A 25,168-nucleotide genomic window follows, 5' to 3' on the forward strand; every position below is an offset into this window, starting at 1 on the left:
TGGTCAACAAAATGAAGAAAAAAATGACAGAACATCTAGGAGGTGTTTCTGGGATTTTCAAGGTTGCCGATTACGAATATCACATCACATTTGTTTTTCCAGATTGCCTCTAAAAAATAACATGTTTGTACCCCTAAAAAAGCTTCAAATCATTGTATTTACCCTTGAATATTTCACTTGGTAGGAAATAAATCTTTTTTTACTTTTATGCTGAGCATAAATTTATAATGGACTAGGACACTCATGTCGTTATCAGTTATTCCATCAATATTAACATGACCTGATGCGAGAACTTCGTTAAAAAACAGTTTGTCAAGCCAAAAAATTGTTCTTTTGCTCGATGGTAATATATTTTATCTTGTAACCATCGGTCACTCTGCCAAGATGAAAGAGGTATATTAAGCTATCAAATTTGTCCCTGGAAAGCTTACCTTGGATATTCATATGCTTCTCATCTCTTTTCACTTTTAAATGAATAATTTTCCATGAAGCCAAAAAAGTGAGTATATCAAGTATCAATATCAAGCGAGAAGCTCAACTCTGGAATCTTTGATGGATCTCAGATTAGAATACGGGCCAAGGATGACAATTTAATATTAAGAAAGGTGCTCCTTGCATGGAATACCTTCCAGGATGTAGCATATAAAACATTTTGGACGATCACAAAGCACCCAACTACAAACAGTTGGTTCGAGAATTGGTATCTGCATATGGAAACCTTGGACCAAACATGAACATTAAATTTCACTTCCTGTTCAGTCATCTTGATATATTCTTTGTTAATATTGTTGATTAGATCAGTGGTTCTCAACCAACGGTCCGCGGACCGGTGCCGATCCGCAACGACATTACTGCCGGTCCGCCAAGTATATTACAATGTTATTCCTTAATTTCAAGATGCAATGTTGAAGGCTACAAGTACAGAACAGATACGAGCTGACTCATAGCTAAGGAGCGCAGTTTGCGCGATCGTTCGTTTTCGATTCATTCATTTTGAGCAGGACCGTAACTGGGGCACTCCAAACCTCTCAATTGGAATGGGGCCGCGCTTGAAAACGGCCCACAATTATTTTGCAGATGAACATCAATCATAGCGTGTTTTTTTTTCAACATTTTCCAATTTCTTCGCGCGATTTAGTGTCACTGAACGTCTTGCTAGTTAGGTGCCCTTCTCCGAGAATTACGCATGATTTAAAGCAGGGCGAGCAACTTCTCCAGTCGGAGGGGCGGATGCAGGAGAATTAAGTACTTGGCGGGCCGGATAGCTGAATCGATACATTATTCGCCCATTTATCCACATATACAAAAACTGAATCGCAAATCATGAATGTATTGTAACGAAAACAATGTCATTTCAAAGCCATTTCTAGGCGATAATGACAAAGACAATGTGGATGTGAGAACACCATTGCCATACAGGCGCCGCACTTTCAACTTCTCTCTCATCAATCAACACATGGTGCAATCCTTAATGAAGACTTCAAGGCGTTCGATAAGCCCGGTACCCCAAATTTACCAAGATATCAATTCATTAAGGTCGAGCACATCGTAAATGCCGATAATGCAAGTCTTCCCGCTTCTACGAACTTACGCGTAAGCTCCACTCTCGCACGCATTCTCGGCAATGTCCATTCTCAGTAATGGTTTTCTCGATATTGGTATAGACTGAGCCTCCGTGGCCCTAGTCTGCCGAGTTATTTGCGTGTGTGCGCAGCGTGCGAGAATGGAGCTTACGTGTAAGTTAGTAGAAGCGAGAAGATATGCATTATCGGCCTTTACGGTTTTATATCAGTACCAAGAAAACTATTACCGAGAATGGACAATGACAAGATTCTAACTTACTGAGAAGGCGTTGTTGAGAAATTTGTATCTGAGAATCGACACCGAATGTGGCAAAGCCGTCATGCACAATTGCACATGCACACGACCTGTATATATGCATAACATGCCTGCATTGCATACATTGCATTCTCGGCGGTGTCCATTCTCGGTAATAGCTTTTTCGGTAATAGTTTTTCGGTCTTGACCGGACACCGGCCGGCGGGCCACATTATCAACCAAGACGGGAATCTGTCCGCGAGCCGGATACGGAACGCGGGCTGTATGTTACCCGCCCATGATTTATAGAAATAGGCATTTCGGCGTCAGCCATTACCACGCCACGACGTACCAACACATAATAAAGGCTGGGCTGACATGGGACTCCGAAAGATGTGCCAAAAATTCGGCAGCGTAAAATCCGATTAAGTCATGAATGATGGAATATTTTCGCTATTGGCGCGATTAAGCTACATAAACTCTCTGCTTACACCGAGTAGAATGAATGTGCTCACAAGTGCAGGTGAAAACATCCACCCAAATGTGGGGTCTGGGGGCGAAGCCTCCGGAAGTTTGGCTTGTCGCCCACTGGATTCCAAGTCCAATGTTTTTGGAGGTGGGCTGACGTAGTGCTTTTTCGGTCGGATTTGCGCATCGCCGGTATAGCTGCTGTAGGATGCTTTCTTGCGGTACGCATTGTATTCGTAGTTGGCAGAGTAGCCTGCGTCTGGTGGCAGTGGGCAATGAGCAAGGTAGCACGACAATGTGGCTGTAACGCTTCTTCTCTCGATATTGTCAAAGAGAAGAATATTATTCGAGTTGGCGTGATCGGTTCCAGTGGTTTCCAACGTGGGCGATATCGCCCCCTAGTGGGCGATTTTGAGAAACAAGAGGGATAAAATACGAAAGGAGAGACTGGGGGGCAAAAATGTTAGAACGTCAAGTGAGATATATTTAATTACCGCGGCCAAAATTTGCACGTAAAGAGGACTTATTCTGCATATGACGCGAAAAAAGCTCCACTTAACGGAACGTAGACGCGGAAACCGGTTTTCCGAGCACCTAGTCGGAAAAATGACCCTTTGTTTTAGTCAGTTTCCATCAGTGATCAGAGTTAGGTGAATAAAGGTAGGGGAGATGTGGTACCGATGGATCACTGGGACCGAAAATACTTAGAAAATTCTCTATGATAATTCCATGATTACACTCTGTGAACTTGTCTACAATAGCATGCTGGCAAAATCTTTCCTCACATACAAAAAAATTCGACGTGTGCGAGCTATGGGGTCTCTCACAGATGTTTTTTGTTTTGGGGGGTGTAAAGTAAATTTAGATCGACACATACATTTTTCTTTGTAACCTTCAACACGAACAAACAAGCAATCAATTTTATTGTGAAGTGTAGGGCTTGTATCAGGCTGTATATTGGCACCTATTATTTTTTTCAGTACTTTCCTTGAGATGAATTTTTTTCGATTCATGTATAAACTTCGTAGGATGGGGACCGATGATACAATAGCCAAATCGAGCAAAATAATCAAGCATACTAATCATGAAACAAATGAAACATGCCTACGTACAGAAGATATTTATGTAATAATTGCATATGATGTTTTGTCGCTATAACGAGGTATTTGGAAGTCACACAGTCGATTTTCGGGCAATATGTATGTACCCTAAAATTCATAGGTCCGAGCCTAAATCGAAACGTGATTTTATGACAACATTTGAGTTAATATTTATTCTATGTGTTGACGGTTGCGATCAAACATTCTTCTTTGGCTTTCTGTAGCTTAGATTATAATACTGAGCAAGAAAAGTTGTCACATCTGAGTTTTTTAGGAAATGTGTGTCATAGGTCCCCGGGTCGTGTGCCATTGGACCCACCCGGTGGGGACCGATGACACGTTCGAGCAACGAATTTTGAACGTCCATAAATATTTTTTGAAAAGACGGATATTCATGTGTATGTGCGCGATAGGTAGAGCTTGTATCGAAGTGCTGCGCCAGCAAAAGATCTGCCGTTTTCGGCTGAACATTTTGAGGTCAGCGATCATTTTCCAATTTTTGATCCATCGGTACCACATCTCCCCTACATAAACTTCGTAATTATATGCCCTCTTATTCGGATCCGTAAATTGTGAAGGGCGAAAATTAGTATCGAACTTGATAAGAGGGAGATGAGTCGAAAAAGTTTGGGAACCACTGAGTTAAACCCACGGCCTTCGGCGCGTAAGACTGTTAACGAATCTTGGCGGTAGCACGTTTATCTGGACAATGCAATTTTACTAGGACTTAGCAGACTCACTACCATAATATCACATGGATGCCGTCAGGAAGATAATTAATTACGATCAAATCCCTCTAAATGTCACTCTCTAACACCATATAACTGCAAACAACGGTTGCATAATTTACATTTCGGGTTTATTTCAATTTTTAAAGTTCACCGGTCCGCCAGACATTTTTTGAAATTTTACCGGTCCGCAAGGTGAAAAACGTTGAGAACCACTGGATTAGATGGAATAGAAAGGGGAAAGGTTCCAGCAATATGTTACAACAACATTAGAAGGAAATCAGTGCAGATGCGACGGGCATATTATGGCAGGCTGCTGCTGGAACCTTTCGAAAAGCTGCACTAAATTGCTTACAACCGAAAATAGTGCAAGAACCAATTTTGATTTAAGACAGGTTATTAATATTATATTACAACTGATTATTTTGAATTTAAAATAGGTGGTTGGCATGAAACTGATACAACTAATGCAACAAAATTTGAGTATTCAGATAACTACCTATATATATGATTAGAGTTTATTTTTTGTAGGCTACATGATATCCGTAAAGTCTCCAATTATGATAAATCAACTACCCCGAAATATAATTCCGTTGCTGTATTTTAATTTAAAACAGTCTTCAGCGTATCAAAATAACAAGTAAATTGAATTTATAAACTTTATATTGCGACCGAGCCGACTTTTTATCCCGCCCACACAGCGAAATTATGAGATTTTATTCCAAATAGCCCCATGGGTCGTCTCCATAAATAGGGGTCATTTGAAAAAACCAAGGTCATATTCGGAATCAGTGCCCTTCAGAAACCTCAACACCACTTTTACTTTGTCTGCCTAAAAGTATGCGTTGACCAGTGTAATCAAGCCATCCCGATATTTGATAAAGCAGATGAATAATATCTAATCCCAATCCTAAACGAACTTGTTTTATGATAACGCATTATTAGATACATTGTACATTACTAACTCACACAGATATATGGAACATTCGGATGATAGCTGGTAAACTTCCGCGCGCACGTAAAGGCCACACTAATAGCGCAAAGAGTGTGTATTCCTACCAGTATAGCACCCTTCATGTACGGGTGTGAATATAAACCCATCGCGCACGGATCCTGAACCGATCTCAGAATGATACCGCGGCATAAATTGATTACACAATTTCAAAGCGAATTATACATGCACGAGGAACGTAGAAAGGTATGCACATACACGCCTGTAGGCCGTAAGATTTTTGACCGCGATATAATCCCGAGTCAAGTTTTGTTTTCGTGTACCACCCATTTCTGCTCTTTTGGTGTGAATAAACTCGCTTTTCTAATAAAATATTCAGTTTAGGCACAGAACGCTTAGTACATCATGCCTGATAAATGTCAGTGTCTACTCTACCAATTGTAAAGCAAAAGGTATCAAAGGCCATTGCATTTATTGATTCGATATACGTGTCATTCCATTGTGATTCAACGAACCTGACTAAAATACGAGGTCACTGCAAAGTGGTCGATTGTCGCTTAATTACGCAAAACTCGTTGTTATCATTAAAACTTTCTCTCTTTGACGATAAATCGGTGTTTGTCCGAATAGTAACGACCGTAAGAGCATTCCAGGACTATTACTCGTGACGTTTTTCATTTCATCATCGCTCTCCACAAATTACTCAATAATATGGGATTCAATAATTATTTACTTATGCGTGTGAGAGTGAAGTGTAGAGCTGTTTAGCACTATATCAAAATATATTTCACGTGAGCAGAAAATTCATATCCGGTATTTTTGAATGGGCAACACACCGTTTACACGAATCTCAACGAACCACCAAAATCATTGTAAATTCATACATGGCGTACTCGCCAATGCTTGCCTTACGCTCACTACAGGCAGACAATCGTTTAAAGTTATTCCTAATATAAATAAGCCACAGCATAGAATTAAATACTTGCAGATCGGAATATTATACTATATTGTTCCACATAAATCCATCGACAATAATTCAGTTGTATGAATTCTATCCGCGCGCAGTGTATCTAACCAGTCGCTTCCACAATAGCATATCTGAAATTGATGTTTATGTAAACTTCAAGTCAAGAGTATGGATGTGCAAAACTGAATTTATCAGCTATGAATTTATAAATCCGAAAATATATAAAGCAGAACTTTATTGATTGAATGAACACTAGCAATTTTGATATCTGAAATCGGTTCATCGAACAAACTTTTTACTCGAATTCACAATCATACGTCGAGAATCTACATCAGTGACTGTTCAGTGTTCAGTGTCTCGTATAATGGGAGTGCAATTCTTCAACAAATATCAAAAACCATAACGTATTCTTTATGGCAGTCTAGTCATAGAAATAGCCTATATAAATAGATTGATGTAGAAATTATACAATTCATTTGATATGTCAAAACAATAATCCACCGTGTCGAGCGATACTGACATCTTGATATCTAATATAATGAAAATCCAAACCAGTGGTTTTTAACCTTTTCTTCTTCAGCGCCCCCTTTCAAAAGTTGCCTGAGTCTTGCGCCCCCCTATTTTAAGGAATGTAGTAAAAACCAATGGGTAAGTGGTCGAAGTCCGCTTTTGGGTTTGGACTTCACTATTAGACCACTCGACTAATTAACGGTATAATTTTTTATGCTGTTTTTGGAATCCAATCCAGGTTGTTATAACAACCATCGGGTAAGGACTACGGGCCAATAGCATTTGGTTCGAGATCGATGGACACATCTCGAATTCTCCTCTGCGATTAGCAATACGGTGAAGAAAATTATATTGCTGGATTTGTTTTATTGCTTTGTGGGACCATTTAATCAACTCAGACTGTGGTAGAGATTTGCTCACAATAAATTTAGTGCTGCTCTCAGATTCAACATGAATGCGGGTAACAACACTCAGCAATATCATCCTTCTCAATTTCATTCGATTTCCAAGTTTTTCCGAATTCAGTAGCCAAATTCTAATTGTAAGTATAATCTAATTTGGAAATAACTGTGTTAATCTAATTCTAATTGTAATCTAATTTGAAAAAATTCTATAGCTCTAATTATAATTATAATCTAATTCGGAAATGCTAAAAACTTTCTAGTTGTCCTAGTCTGCCGCGTTAGTGGCGTCTTATAAAAGCCTATAAGTGGACCGTGCTGCAGGTATTGTTTGTTTGTTTTGGGGTATTCATGGTGTTTGTCGACTACGAGGGTCATTTACACCAGGCCGACATTCTTTTTATTTTCCGTAACTGCCGACTTATAGCACGGCCCACCTCTAGACTTTTGTAAGACACCGCTGACGCGGATGAGGTAATCCTCCAACACTTGGGTATCGAAATTCCCGTGCTGCAGGACAGCAGCTACGAAATTTAAATGAAGCACATTGGCCTGGTGTAAATGACCATAGTAGTCGACAAACCCCACGAATACCTCAAATCAAACAAACAAGCGACTAAAAAGGGAGCATAGAAATACACGAACTTATATCGTCGTTAGTGCCACTGATTTAGGGCTCCATAACTGTACTCAACAATCAAATCATCACAATTTTGCCAATTCCATTGTTGGAGAATAAATTCGTTGCTAGAATATAAACCCTATGATCCGTGATATGATTTAATGCACTATTATGTATATATGATTGATAATAAAGTATTCAAGTGAAAATACGGACATGTGGCAAAATTTTGAAACGAGTTGACTGATGGTCAGGCCCGTGAGAGATTTGAAGATTTCAATCCTACCCGAGTAGCCATTTGAGTTTGACAACCGTGCTCTAAGCTTAATTGCAATGACGAGATAGCATAATGGTATGATCCACGGCTGCAACACCAATTGGTTGCGGGTTCGAGTCTGACCGAGGTCGCCTCCAGAAATTCCAGCCAAGTGTTAGAGGTTTATATAGGGCTAGGCCCCTCTTCATTCACCTGATCGGCGCTAGCGATTTCTTAAAAAAGCCTAGAAGTGGATTTTGCTCTCAATATTGCAGGCCCAGAGTATTTTTCTGCACAGCGATCAATGTATATTTTTAAAGTTAGATGCCTCGTGGCTTTGCATTCAGAACAGTTCGTTTTACATGCAATCGAAATTTAAATCATTGGTAAAACAGAGTATAAATTACACGACATTAAAAACTGTTGATTTTGTCTATTATGACATTTGAGATTCTATATAGTTGCTGAGTGACGTAAAGACCGAGTGTCTCATTTCGACTTCCCAAAAGTGTTTATGAATACTGGCTGGGCACCGTTTAAACCCTAATACTGTCGTTATCGAGTGATCACTAGTAGATTAGTAATCATAAAAACTACATTAAGGTATGCTTTAAAGCTGCCAAACACAGTGGACCTGCCGTCTCGGTGGATTCAATCGGACGGATTTGCATGCCAATATCCTAATGGCGACAACTTTTTGAAAGAGGCAGAGATTGCTATCATTCCAGTGAACAGAATTCTACGTTGAAATCGGCCCCATATATTTGTTACTGAGAAGACCGAGTTTCCAAATAATGTCAGGAAACTAGCTCATAGGTGATTTTACAAATTTCTATTGTGTTTGAGTGTATTCGATCAAATGCAATCTAGAACATTCTAATCGACTCGAGGATCAATTCTCGATTCGGAATCGTATCATTCGAGCCCTCGATGTTGCCCAGCCACAATTGCAATATTATTTTACTTGAAATGATGGCGAAGCAATCGTAGCATAGTAATGTGATACTAATAGTCTTTTACAGTTTACTGACAGAAAATTCGATTTCATTTTCGAAGTCTAATAAAAGTAATGTTTTACGATATTTTATCATTTTAGTTGAAAGAGCTCAGTATCATCGACAATTCAATGAATGAAGATGGATATGAAATACTCGTTCACATTCTGAAGCTGTTAGATTGCAAGAAATTGGTGCTCCAATATTGTTGTCTCACCAAGACTAAGTTGCAAGGAGTATTGAACGGATGTCGGGATCAAAATATCCAGGTGCGTCATCATGAACAATCCGTAATATCCAAGAAGACATGTCCCCAACGATTCGAAATTGTTCGTCATCCTGCTTCGTCTCAAAAACCATGCAGCATAAAATCGTTCACCGTTTGTTCTGGCGTTTACCAATACTCGTCGGAGGTAATTCGAATACCGAAGGCGTTTCGTATTTTGCAGCACAGAGAACCTTCTACATTTTAAAAATTGTTAACGAAGCGATAGAGTAGATATGATCAATATAGGAATATTCATGACATAAATCTAACTGGTGAGGCCGTTTTAGTGTTAGACGATGCGGTTCCATACACCTGTTGTCGTGGCATGGAATTTGGGAATTCTAGATAAACTGTTGCTGTTTCAAACGCGGAAAATAATTTGCAGCTCTGGTATGGCGTCCCTGATCTATAGCGAGGTAATTGGCTGAAAAGAGCCAATGTTAAATTTAGGATTTTAGGCCGAAAATTGGACACAATTTCATACTTTTAAGTTGTTTATCAATTTGGGTGGAGAGAGCTATGTCAATCACTGATTGTCCAATTGGGAGGTCAAGAATTAACAGCATGCAATAAAGTGACTAATAACAATTGGCTCACAGCATGATGCATCATTGTATATAACTTGCCCTCAGTTTTCGAAGATACCCCTTGATCAACTCTACTAGTGAATGGGATCACATGGGCTGAGAAAGGATTCATTCTTGATAGGAATATGTGAAACTATTACCATTAAAGACGAAATTCATTAGTGAATCTGAACAGCTTCTTGGAGGTACATAACTTCAATATACAATTGAATAGTATATTTATATTGCAATGAACCCGAATATTTTCGGCTGACACTCGTCAGGGGTAATCGTCAGCAACTAGTAGAGAATTCAAAATAACATCTTATATCAACAATCGTAACACAAAATATGACGTCACCAGCAGCATTACTGAATCGCACTTCGCTCGATCTTAACCGTTCCCATAACGTAGGCTTACCATATTTTGGAAATCAAAAAAGAGGACACTTTTTCAGAAATATCCAACTTGCAAAACCGGCGTCAAATTTTCAAAATTGGGCTAATTATTCCCACTTTGTGATCGGTTGACTAAAAAAAAAAAAAAAAGGTCATCTGTTCCGCTCAGATCTCAAAATAACGTTTTGTACTCCACTTCGCCAGGTGGATGACTAAAAAAAAAAAAAAAAAAAAAAAAGGTCTTCTTTTCGCTCAGAGCTAAAATTACCGTTTTTCACCCGTCGGAGCTTCACTTCTGGGCTAAAATGTGCCATGTCACTAGCAATTTGCTCTAAATCTGCTCTAAATCCTAAGAAAAGAGGACAAAATCTCAAAAAAGAGGACAAAAGGGCGTCCTCCGAGGACACTTTCAAAAAAGTCAAAAAAGAGGACAAATCCTCTTAAAAGAGGACGTATGGTAAGCCTACCATAACGTGACCACTCGCGATTTCGCTGCGTGTAGTAAGCGGATATGAAATAATAGATAAGTCCGGAGCTCACCGGAAATGGACATGGATCTCTTAATATCAGTATTTGGCGTCCAGCTAGCTCATCGCCACTAAGCCCTTGAATGCTGCCGTAGGCTACATGATTAATCGAAATGCGGCCGTGAATAGTAAAAAGGCTGGCGACCCCTTGTTTACACCTTGGAGATGAATTCCAGCTAAGCCTTTCATTTAAGAGAGCTCGTTTGCACTTGAAATTCAAATCATTCAAACTTTTTTTTTAAAATGGGGTCGAAGCATACACAATCTGCCAGCGACTTCAATACTAGTTGACAATATGTAACAGTATTTTAATAATCTGTAATATGTATTGTGCTGCATCCGGAATATTTCGCGATTGGTATTTTTCGTTACATGTCGCTATATCTCCAATCGCAATACCATGTATTCCATGGAGCCCACTGTAAAATGACAACATGTAACAAAGTTTCTGTAAGCACTGCGGCGGGCGGTCATATTGTCAAGGATAATACCTCATGGTATAAATCTTATAACCGCTCATGGAGCGTATTGCTCGCCAGACCCGAGTTAGTTTGGCGTTGCTGTCACAAGAAGTACAGAAATCTTGCCAATGAGATTTTTTAGCTTGCAGCACAACCTTTCTTGCTTCTGCCCGACGTCGCTTGAACGCGATAACATCTTCTGTGCGGAAGCTGCGTTTCATTTTGCAATACGCGGCTCGTTTCAGTCTGACTGCCTTCGAGCATTCCTTGGTCCACCATGGTATGCTCTGTTTCGCTACTGGTCTGGTTCTGGATCTAACTTCACTGGGGTTACAGCGGTGGAGCGTAGCACTACAGTATTCACCATCTTAAATCGGCGATAAAGATATGGATAAAGGGATCAAAGATGCAACTGACTACACATTAAGGGGGCAACATATTGCTCAATCTTGTTATAACAACTTGCGTCGATAGCGAAATACCATGTCACGAGCTTATCATCTATTACTACCCCCTTGGACACGCGAATAATAATTTTCGCGTCCATGGTTATAACCATGTCACGACGTTCCGTGTTACTCGGAGTCAACTCGAGTCATTTTCATCTTGTCACCTAGTCATTCCGAGTAATTCTGCGAAAGGCCGCCTCAAACTTAAAGTCATAATTTTCAGTCTCGAATCATATAAGGTTCATGTTTTATCATCAAGATTAGGCTATTCCATGTTATAGCAGATCTTCCACCGCGTGGTAGCGTTTGAAAGTGATGCCATATACGAAGTTTGATCAGTAGTTTTATGTTTTTGGGCAAATTTAAAATGAATGATAACTTTTCAAATCAGACAAAAAGAAATGTTGCACTTAACTGCTGCCAAGTATAGCCTAATTGGATATCCAAAATTTTGACGTGGCCAAGCAAAATGTCCTCGTCGGCCGCGTGTTTGCGACCCAGGCTTAGAGCTTGCGGATTACTATTATCAAAACCATGCTGGTGTAAATAGAGAAAAGAATTTCCAGCTTTGGCATGACGTTACTGGTCTATTGCGAATTAATCACAGAATATGAGGCAATACAAAATTTACGATTTTAGACCGAAAAGTGAGCATTTCCCCCCATACAGGTCTGTTCTGTAAGGTTGCTGTAAAATGGAAATGATGACGGATGGAGCTATGTCGAACAATAGTAGAGAAATCTAGCGTACACGAAGTGTGACATAATGCTCATTCTTCACGCGGAATGCGGTCACTAAATGTCGCTAAAAAGTCGCTACAAATAACGACATGTCAATGCGCGTGTGTCGATGTCGATGTCGATGTCGATGTCGATGTCGATGTCGATGTCGATCCCCAAAAAGAATCCTAAATCGAACCTAACCTAACCCAAGCCAAACTTATCTCTACGTTAATATACTATTATCATTTCTGACCTTCAATAATATTCACGACACATCGCACCCTAAATATTTTGACGATTACGTTCCGCAAAGAAAGATAACACTGGTCAACAAAATGAAGAAAAAATGACAGAACATCTAGGAGGTGTTTCTGAAATTTTCAAGGTTGCCGATTACGAATATCACATTTGTTTTTCCAGATTGCCTCTAAAAAAGAACATGTTCGTACACATAAAAAAGCTTCAAATCACTGTATTTACCCTTGAATATTTCACTTGGTAGGAAATAAATCTTGGATTTTTTTTACTTTTATGCTGAGCATAAATTTATAATGGACTAGAACATTCATGTCGTTATCAGTTATTCCATCAATATTAACATGACCTGATGCGAGAACTTCGTTAAAAACAGTTTGTCAAGCCAAGAATATGTTCTTTTGCTCGATGGTAATATATTTTATCCTGTAACCATCGTTCATTCTGCCAAGATGAAAGAGGTATATTAAGCTATCAATTTCATGGGTGAACAGAAAATTTTGAATTTTTTTTACTAATTTTTAAAAAATAAATAAAAAAATTTCTTCTCTTGTAGTAATGCGGCTACTGGTTGGAATTGAACCAAATTTGGTGTGTTGGCTTCAATTCGGAAATCTAACAATTTTATCAAGTAGCAACTAGAATTTGAAAGAAAAAGTCATTTTTGAACACCCCTACTGTACAGTGTACAGACATTTGTTATTCTCATGCGCATACGATGAACTATGATTGAAATTAACGGGTGTGAGTATACACTATGACACACAAGACCTGAAGAATGCTGAAGTACCTCATTCTTATACCGCGGTATAAATCGAGTGCAATATTTTAATCCAAATTTTGCATGCACGTAGGGTATATGACCTCGATATCATTATGACTCTGGTTGTGTTTTCATGTACCACGCTTTTCGGCCCCTTAGGTGTAAATACACACTATTTTCGCTAAAAGTGCACTCGAATAAAATATGCATGTTACGCACAAAACGCGTAGTGTATTTTGCCCATTAGAAATCAGTGTCTACTCTACAAGTTGTAAACCCAAATGTACGAACTGGCAGTGCATTCATCGATTCGATATCTCTATAATTCCATTGTGAGAACCTGACTAACCTGACTAAAATACGAGGTCACTGCAAATTGGTCGATTGTCGCTTCATTGCGAAACATTCCTTATTTTCAATGAAACATTCTTTCTTTGACGATATAATCAGTGTTTTTCCAAATCGTAACGACCGTAAAAGCATTTCAGCACTATTATACGCGGCATTTTTCATTTCATCGTCGATCTCCACTAATTGCATATTATATGAAATTCGATAAAATATTCATTTATGCGAGTGAGAATCTAGAGTTAGTGATCATTATGCTAAGGTGAATTGCAAAATATGGTCGGAAGTTTCATCGCCTTTATTCTTGAATAGGCAATACAACTTTGAGAAGTCCATGCGTCTGAAGTATAATTATGTGGTCGTTTCCACAACAGAATGTTTTAAATAGATAATAACACGAACATCAAGCCAAGTGTTTAGATGTGCAAATCAGAATTTATTAGCTATGAAAATTCTGTAACCGAAAATATATAAAAAGGAACGATATTTATCATGTTTCCAGCTATATTCGGATGAACTCTCGCAACTTTCGCATCTGATATCTTAAATTGGCTCAATAAACAAACGCTCTGTACGAATTCACATTCATATGACGATAATCAGCATATGGGACTCTTCAGTGCCTACTAAAAGGAGAGCACTTTTGCAATAAATATCACAAAACATAGCGAATTCTTTATTGTAGTCTGGACAGAGAGGTTGGTGTGAGATTGGTGTAGCAATTATACAATTCGTTTAATACGTCCAAACAGTAATACACCGTGTCGTGTTTAACGCAGAGCGAATGTTTGTAGTTGTATAATTGTATATCTGACTCCAAGAAGGTTGCGTTTACAATTCGCTGCGTGTTTCTTCTTTTGACGGACCGGCGTAACCGGGCCGTACGGCCTTGTTGGCTGGCGTACCACGAAGCCTGTCTATTGCACACGTATTCGATGGATCACACTGACGAATATATTTTGTTTCCGTCTCCACGACTTGTAACTTTATTGGATCACGTACGGCAATACAACGGACTTCCGAATCAGCGAAATATCATGAACCGAATGACCGTCTCTCATAGCCACGAGAGATTACATGCACACATTGTTATCTACGTTCACACGACAAAATATACGACTCACAAAGGTCTTATCGGGTCTCGGTTCAGGGAATTACGTAAGTCCACAACACTCCCTATTGAATATTATTAAAATGGCGTTATACCAATATACTCCGTTAAAAGTTCCCCCTTCCCACCAAAATAACTTGGTGTAAAAAAAACGAGTATATTGGTCAATATCTCAAACCTAAGGTCAAACAACATATGGACTGGGGCTAATCATAGGGACTGGAGACAGGAAACGATTTTATATGCAGGGGCAAAAGTAAACTAATGAAACGAAATACCATCCAAGCGTAGCAGCGTGGCAAGCGTGGCGAGCGTGGCGAGCGTGGCAAGCGTGAAACACTATTTTACATAACCATCTCGGAATGACTCGCAATATCATCGTTCCGTCATACCAACTGAAACTCAGATCAATAAGAGTTAGCATTCAACACAATCAAGAAATAAAAGACATAATATAACTAGCACCAAAAGCGGTACCATCAGCGACATTAAAGGTCACTTCGCATGTAATAATAACATGATATCATCAATACAATAAAAGAGACATAATAATGAGCCCAAAAGCGATACCATAGAGACAATCACAATCTCATTGCATGCAACAAAATACCATCATTAAACACAAATGCAGAACTAAAATATTAATAGCACAAAAGCGGGCATACACGAGCCTAACATTCTGATGTCCGCACATATTCCTACAACGCATACTTTAGCAACGAACGTCGGTGACCCCACCGTACATTCTACGACAGGAGTCACAACATGATGCAGCAATCCTGCATTTACATAACATATCACTGTATAAAGCGCAATTTAACCGCGTCTATCTTTACTCTACGCGATTCAACAATCGATGAAGCAGCAATCCTGCGTTTACACAACATATCAATGCATAAGGCACAATTTTCATCACGCATATCTTTATCCTACGCGATTTAATGCAACACGTAATCATTCAAATGTCTTGGTCTAACAATTCGTCTCCCTCTGGACGTATATCTTGGACTTGACTCGTTGAGAGTTCTGCCTTCATTACATGTTTGGGTCTTAGATTTGGATTCATGCCCATTATTATCGCGATCGACATCAACAGGTAAGCATTCAGATATACGCTCTCGAGACGCGTCACAAACACAACCCAGACAGTCGCTACCGCTGTCATCACAACTAGACGAAATTACATGTACGTCACCCGGATTTCCCGCGGAGTTTAGTACCACTCTGTCCGCATCAACGGGCGGAAACTGCCGAACAAAATCATCGAGCACGTCGTTATCTACATCAAATGGCGGAAAGTAACACCAGTCTGTTCATGCAGACTACTGAAATACAAATCAACAACATTAGGCGATCAAAAAAACACAAACATCACTTAATACCTCAAAACAACACATACACGATATTATGACAACATTAAAGGATACATTACATTGGGCATTCAGAAAACCGATAATATCACTCGCACGCAAACTAATTAGAAAGATACCGTTATGGGTATTTAAAAAAATCGAATATTCACCTGCAATCATTTTATTCTAAATTGATATGAAACTTCCTAATTCATATCACGTAGCATTTAACATTGGTATATACCAACTGAACGAGAGTGTGCCCTATTTATTGTATTACATGCAAAGCAATGTTTGCAAATATCATGCACTACCGCGGTGCATATTTTCTCAATGATATACTCAACATAAGGGTATCGTCGTATGGCAGAGGCCTAATATCTCTTCAAAAGGCTTGCAATACATCATCATTCATCACATATACATATCAAGCTATTCAGCTATTGGATGCATCATGGCATCGAATAAATAGGGTAGCCTTCTTGCCACGGGTTTACCCGCACATATCTCTTATCAAAACATTATGCTATATAAGCACCTGCGTCCTACAGCTCTAGCAGCGGAGGATTTGACTCACAGGAAATGCGACCCCTACCTGGGTTTAGAAACCAATGATTGCAAGTTACTTTAAAAAACTATACTTTGCTAATATCCCAATAACAGTAGCCAACTATAACGTCGTAGTGCAAGAGAATAACATCGATCTACCTTACATTTTCCTAATCCGTGTGATGCATGCTTGGAGCACCACTGTCCGCAAATCTGCACAACTTCTGCGATTTCAGAGTATTTTCTGACACTGCAGACGTCTTCTTCATTGTTGTCTTCTGTCTGGCGTATTGATCGTCGAAAGCACAACCCCGCTTCATTTCTTCCTGGCAATAACGTCTCGTCGTTTTCTCTGAATGGTCTTTTGGTCTTTCTCGCCGTTGTACCAGGCGAATCTTTATATTGATTTCTTCGGTCAGCCGGTCGGTCTTGATTAATTGAACGTCGGAAGGTCAACCATATAACGCAGAGCGAATGTTTGTAGTTGTATAATTGTATATCTGACTTCAAGAAGGTTGCGTTTACAATTCGCTGCGTGTTTCCTCTTTTGACGGACCGGCGTAACCGGGCCGTACGGCCTTGTTGGCTGGCGTACCACGAAGCCTGTCTATTGCACACGTATTCGATGGATCACACTGACGAATATATTTTGTTTCCGTCTCCACGACTTGTAACTTTATTGGATCACGTACGGCAATACAACGGACTTCCGAATCAGCGAAATATCATGAACCGAATGACCGTCTCTCATAGCCACGAGAGATTACATGCACACATTGTTATCTACGTTCACACGACAAAATATACGACTCACAAAGATCTTATCGGGTCTCGGTTCAGGGAATTACGTAAGTCCACAACACTCCCTATTGAATATTATTAAAATGGCGTTATACCAATATACTCCGTTAAATCGTGCGATACTGAGATCTAATATATTGAAAATGTAAATCACTGTGAATAATTATTGTAGAAATTGTATCTCCTCCAGCTGCAGAAACTGACCATCTTCGATAGTACAATGCCACCGGACGCATATTATGACGTGGCAGCCGTTGTCAAAGCCACCAAATGTACATGGGTGCATTTCGGACAATGCGATCTGTCAAAGCAGAAATTGGAATGCTTGGGGATGGGCTGCAAAGAAAGCCAGGTCTCGGTAAGTTCGTACCATTTTTACGTCATATACATTTCAATGAGAGGAAATCTAATTCGAAAACAAACATATTTCGAATTCGAAAACTAACAACGATTTACACAACGAAAGATTAATCCCATCAATATGAATACAAATGTTTGGCTAGTATTTTGATTTGATCGATATGTGTTTCAAGCCACGGAATAGTGTGTTCTGTTCAACATTGGGTGGAATGGTATTGCCGTCACGGCAAATATCAGACTCATATTTGAGCTATCAAACATATGACTGCAATTTCGTAAATACATGGTGCTTGTTGATGTTTTTGTTTATTGAAAGAGGAATTTTGCGCTTATCACCGCTTGGTCTTTTGCACCACGGTCAATAATGACGCAAGAAATGAAAAGCAGTCAATGGTGGCCTACGTACTGGATAGGACACATAATATTGAAAATAGCATTTCAGCAAAAAGTAAAAATGTCATAGCCAGAAAAAGGAAATTTCGGAGCGATGGGATAATAAAACAATAATTCGCAAATGATGGTTGCAGAATCTGAAACTTGAGGGAAGTGGGCGCAAGATGATGCAATTGGAAATACAAACAGAACGATAGAATATATAACAGTCCAACAGAGCTTTCACTTAATCCAATTAGTCAAATGAATGCAGATTATATAAAAACTACCACAAAATGATATGCAATTAATATCTCAGTCATGATGTTGTTTGTATTCCTCACGGATCACATACAATAATGATACGTTATCAATTATTATTTGTTTTCACCCAAATTGTCAAAGTCGTGGACAAAATTTGGTTTTGTTTATTCCGACACTTGAAAGACAATGCACATTTGAGTCGATGAAAAACTACCTCTTGCAAGATTTATGAAGCCGCTTTGATTAAACTTCAGGACTCAGACCGTTTACAACAGCATAAAGAATAGATTCCGCATTCGGGAAAGACTTCTATATTCGGTAATTTTATTGTGGGATTCTGAGAAATAATTTGCCGCCATTACTTTCTTTTGTAAAGGGGAATTGACTTTTGGTACAAATCCTTTACTATTGCCCAAATTATTTGTTTCAATTTTGTTCTGTGTAGAGCAGCTACTTGTTTTATAAATTTAACCTGCCATTGGTAAGTTTGTTTTCCAAGCGATGTGTCATATTGCATTCATTTAATGTATAATCATGCATATTGTATTATTTGCGACACACGATCAGAATTATTTTGCTGTCCAATACTTATTGATTTTAAAACCTCGATCCTCATGATTCAGCTGGTTGAATTGACATCACCAACATATCGAAATAGGATTATAATATTCACCTATATGTAGTGGCCCGGCCAAGGGCAAAAGAACTCGGGTCTCCTTCAGAATGGTTACTTGTTTCCGGTGACGCCATTTGTGCACACTGTCAAAATATATATTCGTAAGGTCACATCTCTATTTAGTTTCTTACAAAATGAAAATGAGAATTTTCATCTCGACTTCTCCAATGAATTGATGGTATTCAGATAATATCATAAATCTCGTCGAAAAATAATGCAGATTGTAGATTTTAAGATATATATGCTACATCGTCATTTTAGGCCCGAAGCGCTGGGTTAAATCTTGTCTAGTTTGTAAAATTTTATGCCGCGGCTACGATTTATTAAAACAGGGAAATAAAATATATAAAACTTCCTTAATTGTTTTGACAAATGATATGGGCGCACCTACGTCCAGCTTAAACACATATGCCAACGCGATAATAGAACATGGTGCAGAAGTCATGGTCAAGTTTCAAAACAAATATAGCCTTTAGCGGGGCTATATCGTTAAACATATGTTATATCTTATATAAAACATACTATGTAATATATTCGATCATCCTTCCACAAAGGGCTTTTTAACGTATGGGTTGCAACCTAAATGATTCAGTCAAAATACATATTCATATTGAAATGAACCCGAATATTTTCGGCTGACACTCGTCAGGGGTAATCGTCAGCAACTAGTAGAGAATTGGAAAGAACATTGTATATCAACAATCGTATCACAAAATAAGACGTCACCAGCATGAAATTTCGAATGAGAGAGCGTTCAATGTACTATTTTTAGGTGATACACGAACTCCTTTTGTTGACAGAGTTTTGGTTGGTGTATTTTGATAAAAGTTGATTCCAAGGCACACAAATGGAATTGTGAACGGCCTCGCCCTAGGATTCGAAATCGGTCGTCTCGATAATTATTCGCACATATCGGATTATCCAACAGATGTTTGCCGGTGGCAGAATTAATGGCCTTTGATCGATCAACTTTTATCAAAATATACCAACCAAAACTCTGTCAACAAAAGGAGTTCGTGTATCACCTAAAAATAGTACATTGAACGCTCTCTCATTCGAAATTTCATGCTGGTGACGTCATATTTTGTGATACGATTGTTGATATACAATGTTCTTTCCAATTCTCTACTAGTTGCTGACGATTACCCCTGACGAGTGTCAGCCGAAAATATTCGGGTTCATTTCAATATGAATATACTATTTAATTGTATATTGAAGTTCTCCAAGAAGCTCTTTAAATGGGAATTGCGAACAGAGGTGGTCAAAGTAGTGAAGAAAGCTACGTAATTAGAAGTAGTAGTAGCTACAAAAAATCTAATCAAATACGAGTAGAAGTACTTTTCCATTAGAAACTTAAAACTACTTGAAGTAGAAGTAGAATTGACTGACTTTAAATCTACTCAAGTAAGTAGGTAGTTGTGAAAACGATCGTCATTCGTTCTCATGAATTGTCTAAAGCAGTGTTTCTTAACCTTGCTTCGAGCGCCCCCCAAAGGGCGCTGGCGATTTTGAAGGGGCGGAACGCTCAGGGGGCGATATGGGGGGCGCTGGGATCAGGGAGGCGATATGGAGGCGCTGAAGAAAAATGGCTTCGCAGTAGCCGATATAGTAGTAGGATATATCCTTATCCACCGAAATTATGCGACGGGGTTCTCGCTCCCAGATGTTTGGTTATTCACTCTATGGGTGCGCATTGCGCAAGACAATTGGTTTTAAGGGACTAACGAAGTGCTGTTATGACCCGCCCTCATACCCATTGACTTTATTACAGTCCTTACAATCAATGTTCCCTCTAATTTTTCACGAGTCTGCGCAAACACGCCAACTCACTGCGCAGGCCCTCGGACAACAATGCGCAACCAGGCCCCCATAGGGTGATAAACTAACTGCTGGGGGCTTGGCCCCCAGACCCCCCTACAGCTCTACGCTTTTTGCTGGTAGCCTACTTATCATACCTACATTGGATGCCCGTTTAGTGGTCGTGTCGCCTGAACGCGCAATGCGCGAAAAATTTATATAACTCATGATTGAATCGGTCAATATGATAGGGATTGCATATATATTGCTATCAATTTTTATCCTCTCTCTGATCACATAATCAGATTTACCGGAAGAGCTCATCGAGTGAGGTGTTTTGGAATAGATAGGCCCTAAAAATAATAATAAAACATCTTCGGGCGTACCCGTTGGTATAATGACTTCGTTAAATGATGCTATTTCCTAGCCTCGTATCTGCTAAAGTCAAAAGACATTGAAATCGCCCAAACGTACTAAACTAAAAGACGCACACGGTTTCAAATTAGTATTTCTTTACTGGCAAATAATGTACCCTCGATATGGCATTTGTCTTGCTGTAGGACTCGAATCGCCAGGACAGGAACATTCGGCACCAGCCATTTAGGCGTCCCAGGACAATTAAACATATATATATATCGAAGTTTTCGGTCAGCACAAGGGCAGTCCTTTTCGGCTAAGGTTTTCTCGCTGCTGATCGTTCTAGCGCACCTCTCGGAGTCGAATATATTACATAGCCTATAACTTCAGCTGTCCTGGTGCGTCGTGGTACGTTAATGGCCGACGCCCAAGTGCCCATTTCTATAAATCATGCGTATTTTTTTGTTGGAAAGGGTACCCAATATTCAAGATATTCGACAATACTAAATCGCGCGTAGCGCGAAAAAAATATTTAAAAAATTCCAAAAAATGATTTATATTAATTCACGTAATAATTTTGGGCAACCTTCGTGCTCGGACCCTCCAATTGGGGGGTTTGGGGTGCGGCAGTTACGGTCCTGAGTAAATCTTACGCAATGTTCATGCCACGCGAAGAAGACTAATCGTTAGTTTCTCGCAGATTAACTTCGAGCTAGCCCACTGTTATTTATAACTTTGTTAAACCATGTTATTTCGCCATTCCTAGAAAATAATGCGCATTGAAATTATATCAGTATCGCTCACGCGTACAAGGCCATACAAAAAAATCTCTTTCGTGAGGCGCACGTGATTGCAAATTCTCATTTCTTCACGGAGCGCAATATTTAACTTTGCCGGCTGCACTTGTACCTCGGTTTCAGACTTCAGTTAATAACAACATTTTCCCCTGGCAATGTTCCCTCCAATTTTTCACGAGTTTGCGCGCCTGCGTGGTCGATTGGACAACAGTGCGCAACGACTAAAACAAATATCACTTCGGATTTTTTTGTGCGCAGCTTAGATTTTCTGTGCGCAGAGACCGTTTCAGCACTGCGCATTTGGGCACGTTCGCAGCTTAGAGGGAACATTGCTTACAATATGGGGGAGGGGCGCTCGCTGGAGCACGATATTATTTGAAAGGGGGCGCTGGAGGAAAGAAGCTTAAGAACCACTGGTCTAAAGCTGCGAATTGAGCTATGCGAAAGTTGCAGAGCTTGAGTCATATTGATGCATAGCAGGAGGTATCCAATTTCCGACACCATAACCATTCGTCCGCATCATGGAATGAGAATGAGAGTATTGATATGGAAATGCGATACTAATCCTCTGTTTGCTCGAACAGCCCATTTTAGAAAATATCATGGTATGGCGTCCTCCCCCATATTATGAGGCCCGTAGTTTAGTCGAAGAGCAATACGGAAAAGTTGTATCGTATTCGATGTAAACATTTGCGCGGTTAGTAAACGTTAATAAGAAACATGGTGGATCGCAAGGATGCCATATTGTGTAGCTTTATTTCCGAAAATTAAGAGCATCACTACACTTGCTTTTACACTTCAGCATGTATGTTCACCAGGTAGAAGAACTGAAACTAAATAAAACTTTGAACAATGATACTACGAATTGAACAAGCAATACCAATACTAGTTCAGAAAAGCGGAAAATGTATTTCATGTCTTTGTCGGTACAATTTTAACGGTTGTCTGCTAAGACTAGAGCCCACTTTTCCAGATTATGACAAGCCATGGGATGCTAGAATAAGATATGATGGGTAAATGCAAGATTGCCAAACGGTAGTTTCAAACGTTATGACGGGCCATATTTAATGTGTTGAAATATGTCATATGGGTGACAATGCGGTGCGAAAGGGGCCATACAACCTGCTACCTAAATAATATTCACTTTCGTGAAAACTTATTTGTAACTCCCATAATAACTTTGTGAAAAGCGCGACGGAAATTCTTTGTTTGACCTAAATTTTCTTAAAACTGAATGTTAGAACTCTGTGAAAACAGTCCGAGAATTCCCCAGTTTCTCTCTCTAAATGGATGGTTATACTATCTCTACTTGACAAACTGAAAATAGCGAAAAGTAAGTAAGTAGATCACAAAATATGACGAAGTAGAAGTAGAAGTAGAAGAGGAAAACTACTTGGGTGCTTCGAAAAAGTAGAAGTACTTCGTTACTGACCACCTCTGGTCGCGAATGATACAAATTTGAGTTGCTACCGCACCAGAGTAATCGGATAATATGTATGTAATATTGGCTGGACTTCCTGCGGCGAAAAATGTTCATCGGACTTGCCGCAATCACAAGTGTGCGAGTCCATTGTGTTCTATAGCCAATACGAGGTCCGTGCTGAAAAGTTGTCACGACAATCTGCCTTTATCTTGAATATGTACCGACTTTGTAAAACATAACTTGATTAGATGTGATAGTAGGATTTACCTGGAATTTAGTCAAGTTCTATTTTCGATCAAATTCACAAAAGATTTGATAAAACGTTCAACCGTGACCCGCGATATCTTATAAGTTATCGTGTATAGGCACCGGTTAAAATTGAAGAATTGACGGTGATAAGGTATTGTCAAACTCAAGAAAACCTTTGCGCGGGCTACTTTGCGAACCTTGTCATATGTTAGATTTCCTGTGCTATCCTCGAATTGCTTTATTGCGAACATTCCCAGCAAGTTACCTAATCACTAGGGCGGTTTTTGTTTTGACATGTCAAAATTTGTCAAAATTTTGTCAAAATTGTAGCGTTAGGTCAAAATTCGTCAAAATTGTTCATTGAGTCAAAATTCTTTTTGACGTCTGCATTTCGTTTGTATGGTTGATTTGGCACTGTCGGTGAACGTATCATTTGATATTTCACAGCTTTTAGCCTACTTTACAGGCCTATCGTGGTCAACGGCTAATTTCCTGCTCATTGTGAATCATAAACGGTCAAATAAAACAAATAGTAGACATGGTATTATGGTCAACGTACCGCTATATCCTAACAAAAGAAAAACTTCTTGGGCATTGCATCGTACTATATTGAGAAGCGCATGATAAAAAATTGTGATGTAGACATCATTGTCAGAATGAAGCAACACGGTGTGTCACCAGCAGTATACGCACAACTTGAGTGTTGTCAGTCAAAAACTGCTGCTGTTGAACGTCCTTGGCAAGTTTCTCAGTAAGGACATGCACTTTCTACCCAAGAATGTAGGAGAGTATCTCTCGTTGTACTACATTTTCCTTCCACCATAATACGTATTGTAACCACTGAAATTCTTCATATGGGCAGATTTCGTTAAGATATTGTTTTTTTCATGTAAAAAGTTGACTGTTTCTCAGCCAAAAACGTTATTTCAGGCCAAACTACTTCGTTAGGACAGCCAGTTCCAACCAGAAATGAAAATAAGTGGTACAATTTTAACATTATGCGGGAAAACACCTAATTTGCATACGTTAGGTCAAAATTTGGTCAAAATTCAGTTTGTTTAGGTCAAAAAAAGTCAAAATTTCAATTTTTCAGGTCAAAATATTCTTTTTTTAGGTCAAAAAAAAACGCCCTACTAATCACATATGCGAATGTTGTTGTATAATACGAATTTGTGAATTATAATCGAAGATGGCCGCATTCTTGATAGTTGGATTGCATGTTGGTTTCAGATTCCGCTCCTTGCAATTGACTGGTCCCATTCGACTGCAACTGAAGATGATGTATCATCTCTGTGCGATTTGATGACGTTTGCTGTACCGAAATTGGCTCTATTTAATTGGAACATTGATGCCGATGGGAGGCAGAGACTGCAAGATACACTTCAGCTTGGAAATTCAAAGGTCAGAGTCAGATTTCGAATGTAATATTTTCCATCCTGCTACTACTTATTCCTGATTGCTATAGCTTTGCTTATGGTTTCAATA

The 25,168-nt window shown here is 39.3% G+C and overlaps 1 protein-coding gene across 1 annotated transcript in view; it reads left to right on the forward strand.

Moving 5' to 3' along the window:
- Positions 1 to 25,168, forward strand: part of LOC145435464 (uncharacterized) — a 440,390-nt gene that overhangs the window by 177,028 nt on the left and 238,194 nt on the right. The window contains exons 12-13 of the mRNA XM_080312744.1: positions 8,919 to 9,086; positions 17,579 to 17,746. Coding sequence (XP_080168870.1) covers positions 8,919 to 9,086; positions 17,579 to 17,746 — 336 coding nt within the window. The remainder of the gene's footprint in view (positions 1 to 8,918; positions 9,087 to 17,578; positions 17,747 to 25,168) is intronic.

Source organism: Botryllus schlosseri, chromosome 3, assembly GCF_051294905.1.
Source record: "Botryllus schlosseri isolate E-star chromosome 3, Bs_hap1, whole genome shotgun sequence".
NCBI lineage: Eukaryota > Metazoa > Chordata > Ascidiacea > Stolidobranchia > Styelidae > Botryllus > Botryllus schlosseri.